The sequence below is a fragment of the Larus michahellis genome, chromosome 4 (assembly GCF_964199755.1).
Source record: "Larus michahellis chromosome 4, bLarMic1.1, whole genome shotgun sequence".
Classification (NCBI taxonomy): Eukaryota; Metazoa; Chordata; class Aves; order Charadriiformes; family Laridae; genus Larus; species Larus michahellis.
The window spans coordinates 92,491,933-92,507,396 of NC_133899.1; the positions used below are offsets into that span (position 1 = coordinate 92,491,933).

The 15,464-nt window shown below is 64.0% G+C and overlaps 2 protein-coding genes across 5 annotated transcripts; both read left to right on the forward strand.

Moving 5' to 3' along the window:
- The first annotated feature begins 1,784 nt into the window (after positions 1-1,784).
- Positions 1,785-5,826, forward strand: LOC141741650 (membrane-spanning 4-domains subfamily A member 12-like). Of its 3 annotated transcripts, none has more exons than XM_074582505.1 (7): positions 1,785-2,016; positions 2,265-2,384; positions 3,488-3,544; positions 3,803-3,934; positions 4,547-4,653; positions 4,766-4,849; positions 5,242-5,826. In XM_074582505.1, exons 1-7 carry the CDS (start codon positions 1,927-1,929, stop codon positions 5,441-5,443), a joined length of 792 nt encoding a protein of 263 aa, XP_074438606.1. In that variant the 5' UTR covers positions 1,785-1,926; the 3' UTR covers positions 5,444-5,826. The 3 variants fall into 3 exon arrangements, with proteins under 3 accessions (XP_074438606.1, XP_074438605.1, XP_074438604.1); XM_074582504.1 differs by having other exon boundaries at positions 1,798-2,016; positions 4,540-4,653; XM_074582503.1 differs by having other exon boundaries at positions 1,798-2,016; positions 4,540-4,653; positions 4,766-5,383.
- Positions 5,827-12,891: 7,065 nt separating this feature from the next.
- Positions 12,892-15,359, forward strand: LOC141742918 (membrane-spanning 4-domains subfamily A member 15-like). 2 transcript variants are annotated; one of them, XM_074586471.1, is made up of 7 exons: positions 12,892-13,023; positions 13,199-13,375; positions 13,643-13,762; positions 14,005-14,061; positions 14,582-14,737; positions 14,874-14,993; positions 15,133-15,359. In XM_074586471.1, the coding sequence occupies exons 2-7, from the start codon at positions 13,202-13,204 to the stop codon at positions 15,139-15,141; spliced, it is 636 nt and encodes a 211-aa protein (XP_074442572.1). In that variant the 5' UTR covers positions 12,892-13,023; positions 13,199-13,201; the 3' UTR covers positions 15,142-15,359. The 2 variants fall into 2 exon arrangements, with proteins under 2 accessions (XP_074442572.1, XP_074442573.1); XM_074586472.1 differs by having other exon boundaries at positions 12,926-13,023; positions 13,148-13,375.
- Positions 15,360-15,464: the final 105 nt, after the last annotated feature.

The following is a 15,464-nucleotide window of genomic DNA, read 5'->3' on the forward strand; positions in this document are numbered from 1 at the left end:
GAAGCCGGGGGGGGGCGGGCAAAAGCGGAGCTGGGGGGTGGTGTGGGGTTGTGGGGGGGGGGGGGAGGTGTCAGCGTCCCATTTGGGAGCTTGTGGGCTCCTGGCTCTGCTCATGGGGCTGCCATGGGCTGAAGGGGGCTCGCCGCTTGGGCGGGGGGGGACAGGGCTTGGGGAGGGGGGACATAGGGCTTGGCGGGGGGGTACACAGGGCTCAGGGGGACCTTGTGCCGCACAGCGAGGGGCTACCGTGGGTGTCCTCGGCTGGCAGCCGGCTGTGCCATGGCCACCACAGAGCCACCCCCACCCTCGCCTTATCTCCCTCGCCTTATCTCCCCCCCCGTGGGGGCAGCGCCAGGTGCAGGATGATGGGGAAGGGGGGGGGAGGTACCACCTGGTCCTCTTTAATTATTTATTGACTTTGGCTCTTTTTTCTTCCCCCCCCCGCCTTTCCTACCTGGAGTTCTTGGCTTCCGCTCTTGGCTGGCCGCCCCCAAAGCGTGGGGTGTGAAGCCACCGCAGTGGAGAGCAGCCAGCAGCGTCTTGTTGGGGGGGGGGGGTGTTATGGAAGGGGGGGGGGATGGAAATAACGATGACAAGACTTAATTTGGGTCCCCTCTACCCTGTCATCTCCTGCAGGCGGGGAGAAGAGGGACTTTGCCGGGGCAGAGCCGGGCTCAGGGGCAGCCTGGACCCATCCCTGCCGTGGCGGGGGGGCGGGGGGGGTCAGGGAGGGTTGGTCCCTGTAACCGGGGTTGGGGGGGTGCAGCCCCCGGCGATGCTCCCCGCAGCCCCCAGCTCTGCGTGCAGGGAGGAGGGAGGTGGTTCGGGCCTAATGGCTCTTGATGGATCTTTCTTCCAGGAACTCGTTTGCGGAGTGCTCCATTATTTATTTTATTATTTTTTTTTTTAAAATCTTTTTTTTTTTTTTTAATTTATTTCTGAGCTGGGGCTGCAAAGGGGGCCGGCGGCAGCTGGTAGCAGGGCTTGAGGTGGTGGTGGGGGGACACCCAACAACTTGGGGGGGGGGGGTGTGTGGTTTTGGGGCAGTATTCCTCCCCCCCTGCACCCCACTTTCTTCACCGCCACGGGGCAGGTTGTGGGGTCGGAGCATCTTTCCCGCGGGGGGGGGGGACACACACGATACACCCCCCCCCCCCACCCCACCCCAAAAAAAACCAACCTCATCTGCTCCGTGTCCCTCGGCCACCAGCAAGTGGGTGGGATGGGGCGGGGGGGGCCCACTGGTGGGGCGGGGGGGGTCCCACAGCTGGCTTGGGGGTCCATGCGTGGGTCAGGGGGGGTCCACTGATGGGTCGAGGGTCCACCAGTGGCTCGGGAGGCGATGGGTGGCTCGGGGGGGGTCCCACCCCATGGCTCGGGGGTCCGCGGGTGGTCCGCCCCGTGGGTCGGGGGTCCACGCGTGTGTTGGGGGGGTCCGCCCCGTGGGTCGGGGGTCCACGGGTGAGTCGGGGGGAGTTCACTGATGGGTCGGGGGTCCGCCGGTGGGTCACGGGTCCACGTGGGGGGGGGTCGCGGGGGGTCCACGGGTGGCTCGGAGGGCGCCCACGCCTGGGTCGGGGGGGGGGGGGTCCACCGGTAGATCGGGAGTCCACGGGCGGGTGGCGGGTGGTCCGCCCCGTGGGTCGGGGGTCCACGGGAGGGGTGGGGGGGGGGGGTCGGTGCCCCACGGGTGGGCTGGGCGGTGGCCCCGGGGATGCTGCCGCAGCCTCTGACATCAGCCGGGATGCGCCAATGGGCGCTCGGGGGGGGCGGGGTGGGGCGGGGGCGGCCCCGGCGGGGACCGGGCTGCTCCGGGGACCGGAGGCGGGTCGGGTCGGGCCGGGGCGGGGGGTGGTTGGTGGTGGTGGGGGGGTGGGGGGTCCGTCCCGTTGCCCCCCGCCGCTGCCCCCCCCCGCCGCTGCCTCCATGCAGGGGATGGGGAGCCTGCGGCTGGGCAGCCGCGCCGTCATGTACACGGCAGAGACCCTGCCCAAGGGCAAGAACCGAGTGATGGGGGTGAGTCGGGGGGGGGGGGGGGCGACTTGGGGAGGGAGGGGGGACTGGCACCCCTGGAAAATCCCCCCCCCGCCCCCCGACCCATCCCCGAAGGTTTTTGCCCCCTTCTGCTGATCTCCCCGGAGCGACGCTCCGGCCCCAAAGCGGTTCAGGGATGGGGCACCCCGATCCTCGGGGAGGGGTAGTGGGGTGGGGGGGGGGTGGAGGGGGGCGCGTCGGTCCCACTCTCGCCCTGCCCCATCCCACAGACCATCCAGATCATGACGGGCTTCATGCACATCGGCTTCGGCATCGTCCTGACGATGCTCACCAACGTCTACACCTCCGTCTTCGTCATCGGCGAGATCCCCTTCCTGGGCGGCGTGTCTGTGCGTAGCGCGGGGCCGGGGAGGGATGCCCACCGGGGAGGGGTACCCATGGGGAGGGATGCCCACCGGGGAGGGGTACCCATGGGGTACCCATGGGGAGGGATGCCCACCGGGGAGGGATGCCCACTGGAGGGAGATGCCCACCGGGGAAGGATGTCCACGGGGAGAGATGCCCACAGGGAAGGATGCCCACCAGGGAGAGTTGCCCACCAGGGAAGGATGCCCATCAGGAGGGATGCCCACTGAGGAAGGATGCCCACCAGGGAAGGGTGTCCATGGAGGAAGGAAGCCCGTGGGGAAAGTTGCCTACTGGGGAGAGATGCCCACTGGAGAAGGATGTCTGTGGAGAGGGATGCCCACTAGGGAAAGATGTCCACTAGGAGGGATGCCCACTGAGGAAGGATGCCCACCAGGAAGAGTTGCCCACCAGGGAAGGATGCTCGCAGGGAGAGCTACTGACCAGGGAAGGATGCCCACTGGGATGGATGCCCACGGGCAGAGATGCTCACCAGGGAAGGATGCCCACCAGGGAAGGACACTCACTGGGAGAGTTGCCCACCAGGGAAGGATGCCCACGGGGAGAGCTACCCGCAGGGCAATAATGCCCACCAGGAGAGTTGACTACTGGAGAGAGAAGCCCACTGGAGAAGGTTGTCCATGGGGAGGGATGTCCACTAGAGAAGGATGCCCACCAGGGAAAGAAGCCCACAGGGAGATCTACCCACTGGCGAAGGATGGCCACTAGGAGAGATGCCCACAGGGACAGTTGCCCACGGGGGAGAGATGCCCACTGAGGAGGGATGCCCACCAGGGCGAGATGCCCACCATGAGGGATGCCCATGGAGAGAGACGCCCACCAGGGAAGGATGCCCACCGGGCAGAGATGCCCACCAGCATCCCAGGGACTGGGGACAGGGACTCCTAGTCCAGCGGCTGTAAGACCCCAGGACTAACAATGCAGAAGGGGGGGAACCACCGTGCCCACGCAAGCCATGGGGCCGCCCCCGTGGGCAACTTGTTAATGCTGGGTGGGCGTTTAGTGCCCCGGGGGGGCTCAGGGTGACCTCGGCGGCGGCTGACTGTCCCCCTCTCTCCCGGCGCAGTTCATCATCTCGGGCTGCCTCTCCATCGGGGCGGAGAAGAGCCCCACGGAGTGCGCGGTGAGTGTCCCCGGGGGTCCCCACTGCGGGGCGGGTGGCGGCAGCTCGACCCCGGGTGAAAGCCATCGGGGCAAAGCCACCTTTGAAGCTCGCGCCGGGGCTTATTTCTGGAAACGAACAACGGGGAAAGAAAAAATCGCCCCTAAAGGCAGCCCGAGCTGTTACCCGCGGCCGCTCCCCTGGGGGCGGGGGTCCCCACGGGCTTTGGGGTGCGACGCCGTCCCCAAAGCTGTCCCCAAAGCCTCTGCGTGCCCGCAGGTGAAGGGCAGCCAGACCATGAACGTCATCAGCGCCATCTTCGCTCTGCTGGGCATCGTCGCCTTCATCGTAGACCTCAACCTCAACGGGCTCTACCGCTCCACCTTCGACTACGAGGGCTATCTCGTCCTGGTAAGCGGGGGCACCGCTGCCCCCCACCCCCGCCAACAACTAGCCTCCGCTTTCGGAGGTTGCCCAGGGCTGGCTGAGCTTGCCCGGACGGGGCTAAACCTTTTGGGAAGCTCCCCTGTCCCCTTCTCCATCCCTCCATCCTCCCCGGGGGCTGTCGTGCCTCCCCCCTGGATGCTCCCCGAGCCCTTCCTCGGTTGAAGGGGGGCTTTGCCGGGTTCCTCCGTGGGGTTCGGCCCCGTTGCCGTTGTTGGGGACCCCATGGCCGGCAGCACCCCGACAGCGGGGGCCGTCTGCCGGCGCGGCGCCCGCGCGCCTGACCTATTTTAGGTCGATACCTCGGGTGATGACTCACGCCCTGGAAGCGCCGGTTTTTCTCCGTAAAAGCCCTAAAAGCGGCGAGACGGAGGGCTCCGAGCGAGACCTCGGCGCCCGCGGAGGCTGCAGCGCTTGGCTGGTGGGAGACGGAGGAGGGGAGCCCTTTGGCGGGGGCCGAGGTGGGGGGGTGGGGGGAGACTGATTTTCCTCCTCCTGGGGGGGTTGCTGATGGGGTTCTCCCCCCACCCCCCCCCCCCCCACCCCACCTCCCCTTTCTCCCCGTCCTGGAGCTCGCAGGGAACGGGATCTCCATCGTGCTGCTCATCTTCACCATCCTGGAGTTCTGCATCGCCGTGGCCACCGCCAATTTCTGGTGCCGAGCCACTCGCCTCAGCTCTAACGAGGTAGGGCGAGGAGCGGGAGGAGAAAGGCAGCGGGGCAGAGCTCCCCCCCCCCCACCAAGCCGGACCCCCAGCACTGTGTGTCATCGTCGTATTCCTCCTCTCTCTCCCCCAGGCCATGCTCATCGTCCCCAGCGCCACCCGGGTGGACCTGGCGGTGCCACCGGCTGACTTGCCGCAGCCGCCCAGCTACACCGAGGTGATCTACCACCCCAAAGAGCAGCCCACCTAGAAGCCCGGACCAGCTAGAAACGACCCCCCCCCTTCCCCCACACCCCTCCCCCCCCCCAGCTGCATGACAGACCTCCTCCGGGTGCCCCCCTGCCCCCGTCCCCCTCCCCGCGGAAAGCATGTCACCCCCATCCCCATGGGAGCGCCCCGGCACCTCCGCCTCCGGGCATGGGTGGGCACGGGGGGTTGGGGCGGGGGGGCACAGGGGGTTGTGGGGGTGGGGGGGGGATGGAGGAGAAGCCAGAGACCCCACAGGGTGCTGGGTGGCCACCCTGAGCCCTGTGTGTCTCGTCCCGCCCCCCCCCATCCCCTCCTCGCCCCGGGCAAAAAGCAAGCAGCAGCTCTGGGTTTTCTTTACAGCTGGCCGCCCCCGAAGTCTAACGAGGTGCTGCCCCCCCCGCCCCCCACCCCAAGGACATCCGCCATCCCAAAAATGTGCCCCCCCCACCCCCTCGCCCCCAAGCCGGCTCCCCGCGCCCAGGCCTGCGGCATCCTCCTCTCGCCGCGCATGGATGGGACGCGCTGGTACCCCCCACCCCCCCCCTCGTCCCCCACAACCTGAAAGGCAACAAGTTCCCCCCCCCGCCATCCCCGCTCCTTCCCAATTTGCCCTCTCCTTGCCCCCCCCCCCGCGCTGGAATTGGGGCTTTTTGCCTGCTGGCTGCTTTGGAAAAGGGGCTTCTCCGGGGGTGGGGGGCAGGGGCTGCATTTTGGGGCTCCGCGGGGTTTTTTCCGCCCCTAAATTACCCCCGTTGGCTGCTGGGGTGGGTTGAGGTCGGGGTGTCGGGGACCTCCTGGAGGTCTGGTGGCCACGGAGCAGGGAGCTCATAGAGCCCCCCCCCCCGCAACCCGAGGCATGCCAGGAGCCGCGCCGGTAGCCGGCCCTCGGCTCGTAACCCCCCCGGCTTTATTTTATCTTGGAAATAAACGCTCCGGCCAGGCTGGCGTCTCCTCGTTTTTGGGGCTTTCTCAGGGTGGGAGCTACAAATTCCCCCTTGCGGAGTCGCTGGGGGGTGGGTGGGGGTGGTGGTGGGGGGGGTTTCATCCTGGGGGTCTCCGGGTGCCCATCACCCTCATCAGCCCAGCGCCACCGTCCCCCTGCCTCCCCCCGCTAAGGAAATCTGCCACCCGAAATCCCACCTTCCTTTATATTTTTCGCTATATTTAGCGCCGCCGGAGCAGCTGGTCGGCCGGCGGCGATGCCGGTGACGGCAGCAGCTCCCGGTTCTTACACCAGCCCAGAAGCTGCCCCCCCCCCCCCCCCAACAACCTCACGGTGGCGGGGGGGACCGGAGCTGCTCCTTGGTGTGACACGGGGACACCGGTGTCACGGGCCGCCTGTCCATCCCGTGGGATGGGAAAGAGGGAGCCGATGGGAGCGCCCCGGCCTCGAGTCCCTCAAAAATCGCTCGTCTCGGGGTGGGGGGGGTGGTTTAAAAATGGAGAAAAAAGGGCTCTCGGCCCATTTTTTTCACCTGCGGAGAGGTTCGTCGGCTCCTAACGTTACGGGAGCGAGGGGGCAGGAGGAGGCAGGTTATTTAAGGAGCAGCCCGAGCTCATGGAAATTTGGGAATGGCGGGGGGGGGTGTGAGGAAGGAGCCCTCGGCGCTGATTTTCGGAGAGGCGGGAGCACCCTGGTGAGCTGTCGGTGCCCTACGGTGGGGGGTGGAGGGGACACCCCCCCCGGTTTTTGGGGACAAACCTCACCTCCAGCCCCCCCGGAGGAGCAGGGAGAGCCTGTTTGGGCCGTTCTAAAGGAGTTTGGGGTTGAGTTAAATGGGTTTTTTTGCTTCTTCCAGCAGCGTTTCCCACCCGTGCCCCCCCTCCCCCCCCGCCCCCAGCACCTGCCCTGACAATGCTCACGCTGCGCAGCCAAAGTCTCATGGATTATTCACTCGCTGTCGGTTATTTCTGTTCCCGGCTCTGAAAAAATAATGAGCCGGTTCGGTAGGAAAAGCCCCAGAGATGGGGGTGGGGGGGGGTGGGGGGGAGCGGGATGAACAAGATGCTTCCGCTCATCCCCTTTTCACAGCCCGTTTCGGCTCCAGCTCCTCACCTGTGGCTCCGGAGCCTTCCCTGTCTCCTCTTTCCAGCCCCGGCGGGGGGGCACTAAAAAGCCCTGTCACCCCCCCGCCACCCAGCCCCAGCCAGGCTGGCAGGTCCTTCTGGCTTTGCCCAGCGTGGTGGGTCCCCTCTTTGCTCATCCTCCACCAGCACCATTTTTTTTTCCTCCCCCCCCCCCTGCCCCTGGAGCATCCCACTGCCGTATGCGGAGCCACCGCTGGGTCCCGGCCAGCCTCCTGCCACCGCGGCCAACTGGAAAAATGTCCCCTCCCGTGAAATTGGGCATTACAGAATCACGGAATGGTTTGGGTGGGAAGGGACCTTGAAGACCATGCAGTGCCACCCCCTGCCCTGGGCAGGGACACCTCCCACCAGCCCAGGTTGCTCCAAGCCCCGTCCAACCTGGCCTTGAACCCCTCCAGGGATGGGGCAGCCACAGCTTCTCTGGGCAACCTGGGCCAGGGGCTCACCACCCTCACAGCCAAGAATTTCTCCCTCAGATCTCATCCAAATCTTCCCTCTTGCAGTGGAAAACCCTTCCCCCTCGTCCCACGGCTCCCCTCCCTGCTCCAGAGTCCCTCCCCAGCTTTCCTGGAGCCCCTTGAGGGCCTGGAAGGGGCTGGAAGGTCTCCCCGGAGCCTTCTCTTCTCCAGGCTGAACCCCCCCAGCTCTCTCAGCCTGTCCTCCCAGCAGAGGGGCTCCAGCCCTCCCAGCACCTCCAGGGCTTCCTCTGGCCCCGCTCCAACAGCTCCGTGTCCTTCTTGTGTTGAGGACTCCAGAGCTGGACACGGGACTCCAGGTGGGCTCCTCCAGCATCCTTCCAAGACGCAGGACCCAGATCTGGCTCAGATGGGGACGGAGCTCCCCTGCCCACGGCATCGCTCCTGCGTCTCTTCCGTGCGCTCGCCCCACCAGCACGGGGCAGGGACCTTCCCAGGGCAGAGCTTCTTTGCCCTGAGAAACCCCGCGACGTGTCGGTGAAGCCTTGGAGACGCGCTGGAGCTTTTCTGCGGCGTCAGGAGTTTTACCGGGAGCGAACTGATCAAAAGGCTGGAAACGTGCTGATGGACGCATCTGGGACGGGCTTTAGGAGCGACGCCGCTGCGCCCCAAATGACAGCGCAAACCACATCTCCCCTCCGGATAAACTGCCCAAAAGCCTTTAAAGGTGCTTCGGTGGGGGATTCCCTGCTCCAAAAGCCCGTCTCCGGGTGTGGTTTGAGCTCCCTTCTCGCACTGAGGGGCTGGAGCGGGTCCAGAGAAGGGCAGAGGAGCTGGCAAGGGGTCTGGAGCAGGAGTCTTGTGAGGAGCAGCTGAGGGAGCTGGGGGTGTTCAGCCTGGAGGAGAGGAGGCTGAGGGGAGACCTTCTCGCTCTCTACAGCTCCCTGAAAGGAGGGGGGAGCCAGGGGAGGGGGGTGTCGGTCTCTTCTCCCAAGGAACAGCCGATGGGACAAGAAGAAACGGCCTCAAGTTGCGCCAGGGGAGGTTTAGGATGGATATTAGGAAAAATTCCTCCATGGAAAGGGTTGTCAAGCCTTGGAACAGGCTGCCCAGGGACGTGGTGGAGTCGCCATCCCTGGAGGGATTTAAAAGCCGGGCAGACGCGGTGCGTGGAGATATGGGTTAGTCGTGGGTTTGGCAGCGTTGGGTTGATGGTTGGACTCGATGATCTGAAAGGTCCCGTCCAACCTCCCCAATTCTACGATTCTCTGCCCTTTCCTCCCCGTCGCTTCTCCTCGGGGCAACTGAACTCCCTAAAGCGCCAAAGAGCCCACCATGGCTATTCCCACCAGCGCTGGAGAAGCCACCTCGACCAGTCCCGGGCCCCCAGAAGGGTGAGGACCACCCCAGCGGGCAGCGACGCTCCCCCAGCCCCCCTGCCTGCCTCTGCCTGCTCCTGCCTCCACGTTGCCTAAGCCAGGACGGAAACCTCGGGGTTTAACGCTCTCCCAGGAGGTTCCCTCCATGGGTTTGTGTTTGGGAGACAAAGCGGATCCTGGGATTACGGCCCAGCGGGAAAATAAAACGGTTGGCACCATCACCACCCAGGGGCTGCCGTGCCTCCCAGGGAACACGGCACCGATAAAAAACAGCTGCTTTTTTTTTTTTTTTTTTTTTTTTAAAAAAAAAGAAAAAAAAAAAGAAAAAACCTGAAACCTGTCCCAGAAAATGCGGCTTTCTCATTCTGGAGCCAGTACCGTAACAGCCCTGTGAGAAACAGAAACTCTTGGAGGCAAAGCAAAATGTTGACTCTTGGTATTTTTATGGGGGATATAAAGTTTTTCACAGGAAGCAGCAACTCTCTGTGAAAAAGCGTTTCTCCGTCGCGATCTATTTTCTTTGGAAAAAACCAGGGCTTTTGGGGTTGGAAAAGGGTTTTTTTTTGGTTCCGCCAGGCTCGTTAAACTTGTCCTGTGCTGGTGGGAGGGGATGTTCGGTGAGAAATACCCCCCCCCCACGCCAAGCCTGAGCACCCAGCCAGGCTTCTCCCACCCGTCCCGTGACATCCTAAGGGACACCAGACCGTTGTGCTGAAGCCATCGATGTCCCCACGGGTGTCCCCAGCCGCCAGAGCCGGGTGTTTCCATTCCTCCAGCCGCGCCGAAAGCCACGGGTGCTCGCGGGGCAGCCGTCTCGCCCGGCGCCGACGCGCAGGCCCGTGCGTGAGCCGCTCCTGGAAAAAAGGAAGAAAAAAAGAAGCGATGAAAAGATTTCCAGCTGTCGGCAGAGAAAAAATTAAATTAAAAAAAAAAAAAAAAAAGATTCAAATCCAAGGAACGCATTGTATATATCAGCAAAGCCAGAAATTCCTGCAAATAAAAGGTTGGAAGGCTCCACCGGCCGGGCTTGCCACTTCCCTGCATCTGCTCGGCCAGACGCTTAAAAGCTTCACCTCCTCTGGCATCTGTTTCCAAAATAAATCGTAACATCCTACCTTGGGCTCCTGCCATCCCCAGCTGGAATCTGGCTTTATTTAGAAAGGGAAAAGCGCTTTCTCCACGGCTACCTCGCTCGGGAAAGGGGTTTTGCTCTGCCACTTCGCTAAGCCCGGCCGCCGGGCCGAGGGCAGTCACGGCTGGTTTTGGCCGAAAGGCTGAAACTTCAGGAATGCTTTAGGAATCTGAAAAGGCGGATTTGGGAGGAAATCCACCGTAGCGGGCGGTTTTCGGCTGGGAACACAAGCTGGAGGACACCCTGCCTGTGTAAAAGGCTAAAGAGGGGATCCCAGCATTTCCACGGGTGCTAAAGTGTTCCTCACCCCTCGGGTGCTGGAACGAGACGCCGGGACTCGTTAGCATCGGGGTGTTGAGAGAGGTTCTCCCTCCGGAGACACGCGCTGACGAGTTACCAGCAGCAATTAAAGGCCAAGAGGCATTGGCAGGGCGACGAACAGGCTGGGTTGAATCTGATCCATGGCCGTGTTTTTCCTGGAAAGCCGCTGCCGCCAGTTGCAGCCCTTTACAAGGCCAAGTGCTCGCTCGCTCCCCCGCCGGCGCTGCGGGATGGAGGAAAACCACCGGTGGGATGGAGGAAAGCCACCGGTGGGATGGAGGAAAGCCACCGGCAGCTCCTCCCCAGCACGCAGAGGGGCCGCAGGCGCTGTCGGCGGCAGTTTTTCTCCTCCGCCTGGTGTTTCCCACCGTGGGACGGGGGATGCAGGTGGGCTGCGGTGCCCGGCGAGCCCCCCGCCCTCTCATCCCGCTGCCTGCCCGGGAGATTTGAGTCGCTGGCCGTTCCTTGCTGGCCAGGTCTGTCCTCCCGGCTCTTTTTCCGAGACCCGATTTTGGTGTCGTTGCCCCCCTGGCTTCCAGCTACGGGCAGATCTTCTGGGGTCAGTGCTCTGGGTTTACCAGCTAAACAACTCCTGTTCTTGTGCCGAAAATCCTCCCGTTCCCCCGGTGCGTGGGAGCACGGGGAGGGCACGGACCAACCGTGCTGCCTCTCGTTAGCCACCGGCCACGGAGCTTGGGAAACGCTCTTGGTATAAAGACCCAAAATGGGAGAAGGGAAGAGCTGAGACTTGCCTGGCGTCCTGCTCCTTCCTCTGCAGCACCATCCCGCTCCCAGGCTCGTGGCCATCGCCCCAGCTAGCCGCCGGTCAGTCCCTTGGTTTCCCTGCCCAAACCATGACACAGCCCGTGCGGGAGAGACGGAGAGAAAAACCTTCAGAAAAGTGGCCTAAAAACCATAAATTCTGCAGGGAAACGTGGCCGGACAACTTTGCTCCAGCGTCTCTGCAAACTCAAGAGACGAGGCGGAACATGGGATTGCTGCTGGTCGCTCCGCTCTCCCGGGACACACCGAGCCGTGGCTGCTCTCCGTGACCCTGTGCCCAGCTTTGGCATCACCGATCCCCCGCTTTGCCCCCGATTTCCCGGGATGGGAAATCGCACCCCACTGCTGGCCCCAGCTCTGGAAGCCTCTGCCGAGCTCTGGAAGCCATGTGCCTCCAAACCAGGCGTCTCAGCTCCCTCTAGGGCCAAAGAAGAGGAAAAGGCACTTCCAAAAGTTGCTCCACCTGCTCCTAAAATCCTAAAATCGGGCTGCGGAGGGTTCTGCCCCCCCCCCCCCCCCCCCCGGTTCTGAGGTGAGAGGCTCAGGCAGAGATGGGTGTTTGGGGTGCCCGTGGCTACCAACGCGGTGGGAAGCCAGCCCTAGTTGCCTGCAGCCAAGCTCAGAGGTGCCAGAACCCTGTGCTTAAACATTCCTGCTCCGCCAGGGAAGAGCTGGGATAAAGCCTCGGGCGGTGGTCGGATATTTGCAGCCTCCAAGGGAGGAAAAAGCCCAGAGGGGGGGATCCCAGAGCCACATCTGCCAGTCCCTGCGCCCTCCCGCCCGCTCCACGAACCGAACCAGACCGTGTCCTGTTTGTCCCTCGGCCCCTTCTCCTGCACGTTCCTGCCGGGAATGAGGGGCTCCATTCCCAGAGCTGGATCTCTCCGCTGCACCCAGAGCTGGGGGCTTTACTGAGCGCAGGGGACAATCAGGACAAGAGGGGAGGGGACCGGCACCCAGCATCCTACCCCACAGCATCCTACCCCGCACCCCTCCAACATCCAGGAAACCTGGGGGGTCCTCGCGGGCCGGCGGGGAGGACCCCCAGCCCTCCTGGCGAGCAGATGGGGACGGCGGCCACGAAGGAAATAGCTGTTTTCTGGCAAACCTGGAGACCGGTGGCCGGCGGAGGGAGGAAGGGGCCTCCGAGCTTGCCCCTCGGGAGCCCCTCGCCATGTGCGGTGGCTCCGTTCCCAGGCTGAGCTCTCATTTCCTATCGGAAACAACCGCATCTCCTTTCCCTTCGGCTCCCGCCGGGCCCACGCCGGAGCCGGCCGGTACCGCACGCCGTGCTGCCGTGTCCCCCCGCCTCTGGCTCGCTCCTGCAGGTGGCCTGTCCTCAGCGGGGGACAGACCCACAGGGTCGAGGCACTCGTGACGGAAGGAGAACCCCAAAGAAAATAAAAAGGCAATAAAGGAGCTTCCCTTTATAGGCTAACGGGGTTTATAATGTTTGTGCCATGTCCTGTTTCGCTCCTTCCTTTTCCTGTAAGGGAAACTGCCAGGGCTGGCTGTCTAACGAGGGCAGCCAAACGAATCGCCAAGCACCTCGTTAGGACCCTGGCATGTGGCTAATTGCGCAGATGATGCCCGAGCAAAGCGTCCGCAACTGGGGATGGAGTGAACTCGCCCAAGAGTGGGCAGGGGGGGGTGTCTCCTCCTCGGAGCATCCCAAGGGACAAGTCTCCAACCCCGTCCCCAGGCTGCAGCGAAGCCCTCGGAGCGGGTGCCCACCTCGGGCTTGCGAAGCCCCTCTCTCCCTGTCTCCCCCTCCCTCCACCCCGGGCACACGGGAGGGTGCCTGCGGGGTTTTTACCAGCCTCTCTCCCCTCCGTTGGCAAAGCCGCCTCGTTGAGCAAGAGGGGCCTGACGAGATTTCCATGAACAAACTTCCCGTGGGGAGCAAAGGGCAGCGGGATCCCGTCCCTGCCCGACCACCACTTCCCGAGGAGATTCGGACAGCAAAGGGACGGCTAACAGTGGCCGTGGGGAGGAGGAGGAAGGCAAGCCCAGGCTGAAGGAGGTACCTGGGTGGGGGGAGAGGTGTAGGGGGCAGGATGGGGTGTGGGACGTCCTTGTAAGAGGATGTCAGTGCTTCTTGTGTCATCGCTCACGTGGACACGTCCCACGTTCTGCTCCCTGGGCAGGCTGTGAGCCCACCTGGTCCTTCAGCTTCCCCAGCCCCGCTCTGCCCACAGGCGATGGCGGCCACCACCACGGTGACCGACTCCGGGGGCATGAGGATCATCACAGAGGTCATCCCGGCCACAGACCCCCGAGCGGCCCAGCTGACCTCCGCCTCCAGCCCGTCCACGCCTGCCGTGTCGTCGTTTCAAGTCAGAGGCTTCAGACGGGCTCAGCCCAAGGCGCTGGGGGTGAGATGCGGCGTCCCGGGGGGACGGGGCACCTCGGGGGCAAAGCAGGGACCGAATATCCCCAGGGATTGTCCTGCTTGAGGTCCTCCTCGGCTGGGGCTCCCTTTGCCGGCTCACGCCGCTGTGCCAGGACACGGTGTGACAGTGGGATGGGGTGGGACACAGCTAACAGCAACGGTGATGTCCATCCTTTGCCGGTGCTGGCAGACAGGCAGCGCTTTGGGCCAAGAGTGACCGGGGGGATCCCTCTTCCCCGTCCTTCCCCAGACCATCCACATCTTCACCGGGATCATCCACATCTGCTTCGGGATCATCCTGACGGTGTCAGAGCATGGGACCCTTTCCCTCCCTGTCGCCAGCGGGGTCCTCTTCTGGCTTGGGCTCCTGGTAAGCAGGGACATACCTGGCCTTCACCTCCTTGCCGTCCGACGAGGACAGGGGGATCTCAGTGGATTGGGGACCAGATCCCCTCGTCACCAGGGCCTCCTCTGTCCCCTCTGGGAATGGAGGGGGTGTGCGTGAAGCCCTGAACACCGATTCGCAGCCAGAGGGGTGCCAGGACATGCGGGATGGGTGACGGGAAAGGGTGCCTTGCTGCTGACGCCCTCCTCCTCCTGTTTTCGGAGCAGCTCCTGGTCTCAGGCTCTCTGCTGGTGGAAAGCGAGAAAAGAGATAACATCTTGCTGGTAAGAGGGTCCTATGCGGCCAGGCCGGGAGGGATAAAGCGTCCCCCCTGTTGCTTCTGTGACTTCTGCCCCTTCCAGTGGCTGGCGGGACCCCTCCACAGCCTGGATTCACCCCGCAGGGTCTACAGAGAGGCACCCTCGGTGTCTCACCCTCAGGAGGTGCCCAGCTCTCTCCTCATCACCCGGAGGGTGGGCAATCCTTCACGCTTCAGGGCCTCCACGAGACCCTTGGGGCCTGGTGGAGTCACTCTCAGACGATGGGGACAAAAGGTGTCATGGAGGGTGGCTGCCCTGGGTGGCTTCTCCAGGAATATAATTGTCCTGAGTTGAATAATCCAGGTCGGAGCTGCCCCTTGCTCAGACAGCTCAAACAGAAACCCCGGGCAGCGTTTCCCTTGGCTCTGCGGCACCTCATGGGGGTCTCTGGCAGGGTGGGTGTCCTGCTGCCACCCGCACAGCTCCTGCGCTCTTGGTGGGAGCGGAAGGGACAGAGCTGCTGATGGCGAGGTGACCCACACAGGTGAAGATCTGCTGCGTCGTCAACATCGGGGTCATCCTGAGCACGCTGGTGGCCACCCTCGTCCACACCACGGCCATCGCTCACGACATCCCCGGCTGCGAGAACAACATGCCGTACCAGCTAAAAGCCGAATGGTGCTTCGAAGCTGAGAACAAGGTAAAGCCTCCTGGTCCTGCTCAGGCGGCGGGTCCGAGCCTCCTGCCACTGCGCGGGACGAGCAAACGGGGCGGTCGCCACCCAGGGAAGGAGGGGAAAAAGGACCCGCTGGGTCCTTCCACTCTCCTCCTCGCAGATGCTGAGCAACGGGCTGGACTCCATGTTCGTCATCTTCTGCCTCCTGGAGTTCTGCGCGGCGGTGGTGGCCCTGGCCTTTGGCTACGACGCCATCAAGCAGCACAACTACACGCGCATGGTGAGGGAGACCAGGGGTGCCGGCTCCGGTGTTTTGGTGGGAGCGGGGCAGCGTTACCCTTCCTCCGAGGGGCTGCCCCATGGAGGTCTCTCTGCGTTACCCCAAAAAGCGGGATTTCCCCCCTTTTTTCCTCTCCCAGGCGCTGTAGCCACGGCCGAGCCCGCAGCCATCCCATTAAGAAGCACCGCACGCTCCAGCCCCGCTGCAGACGAGGTGCCGGAGCCCGGTAGGGCCTCCCTGGGGCCTGATGGTGGAGCCCATCGGAGCCCGAGATCCCTCCGTGCCCTGGGCCTGGGCCTGTCCCTGATGAGGCTGCTCTCCTCCGTGGGTTTGCCCCCCCAATAAAGGCCTTTCCCCCCTTCCCAGGCCACGGATCTCTCCGGGGCTCCCTCAGAGGTTGGGGGGGGGTGTCTCGTACCGGGTGGGACTGGGGCGGGGGTGGAAGGCAGGGAGAAGGGGTCGCCGCGGTGA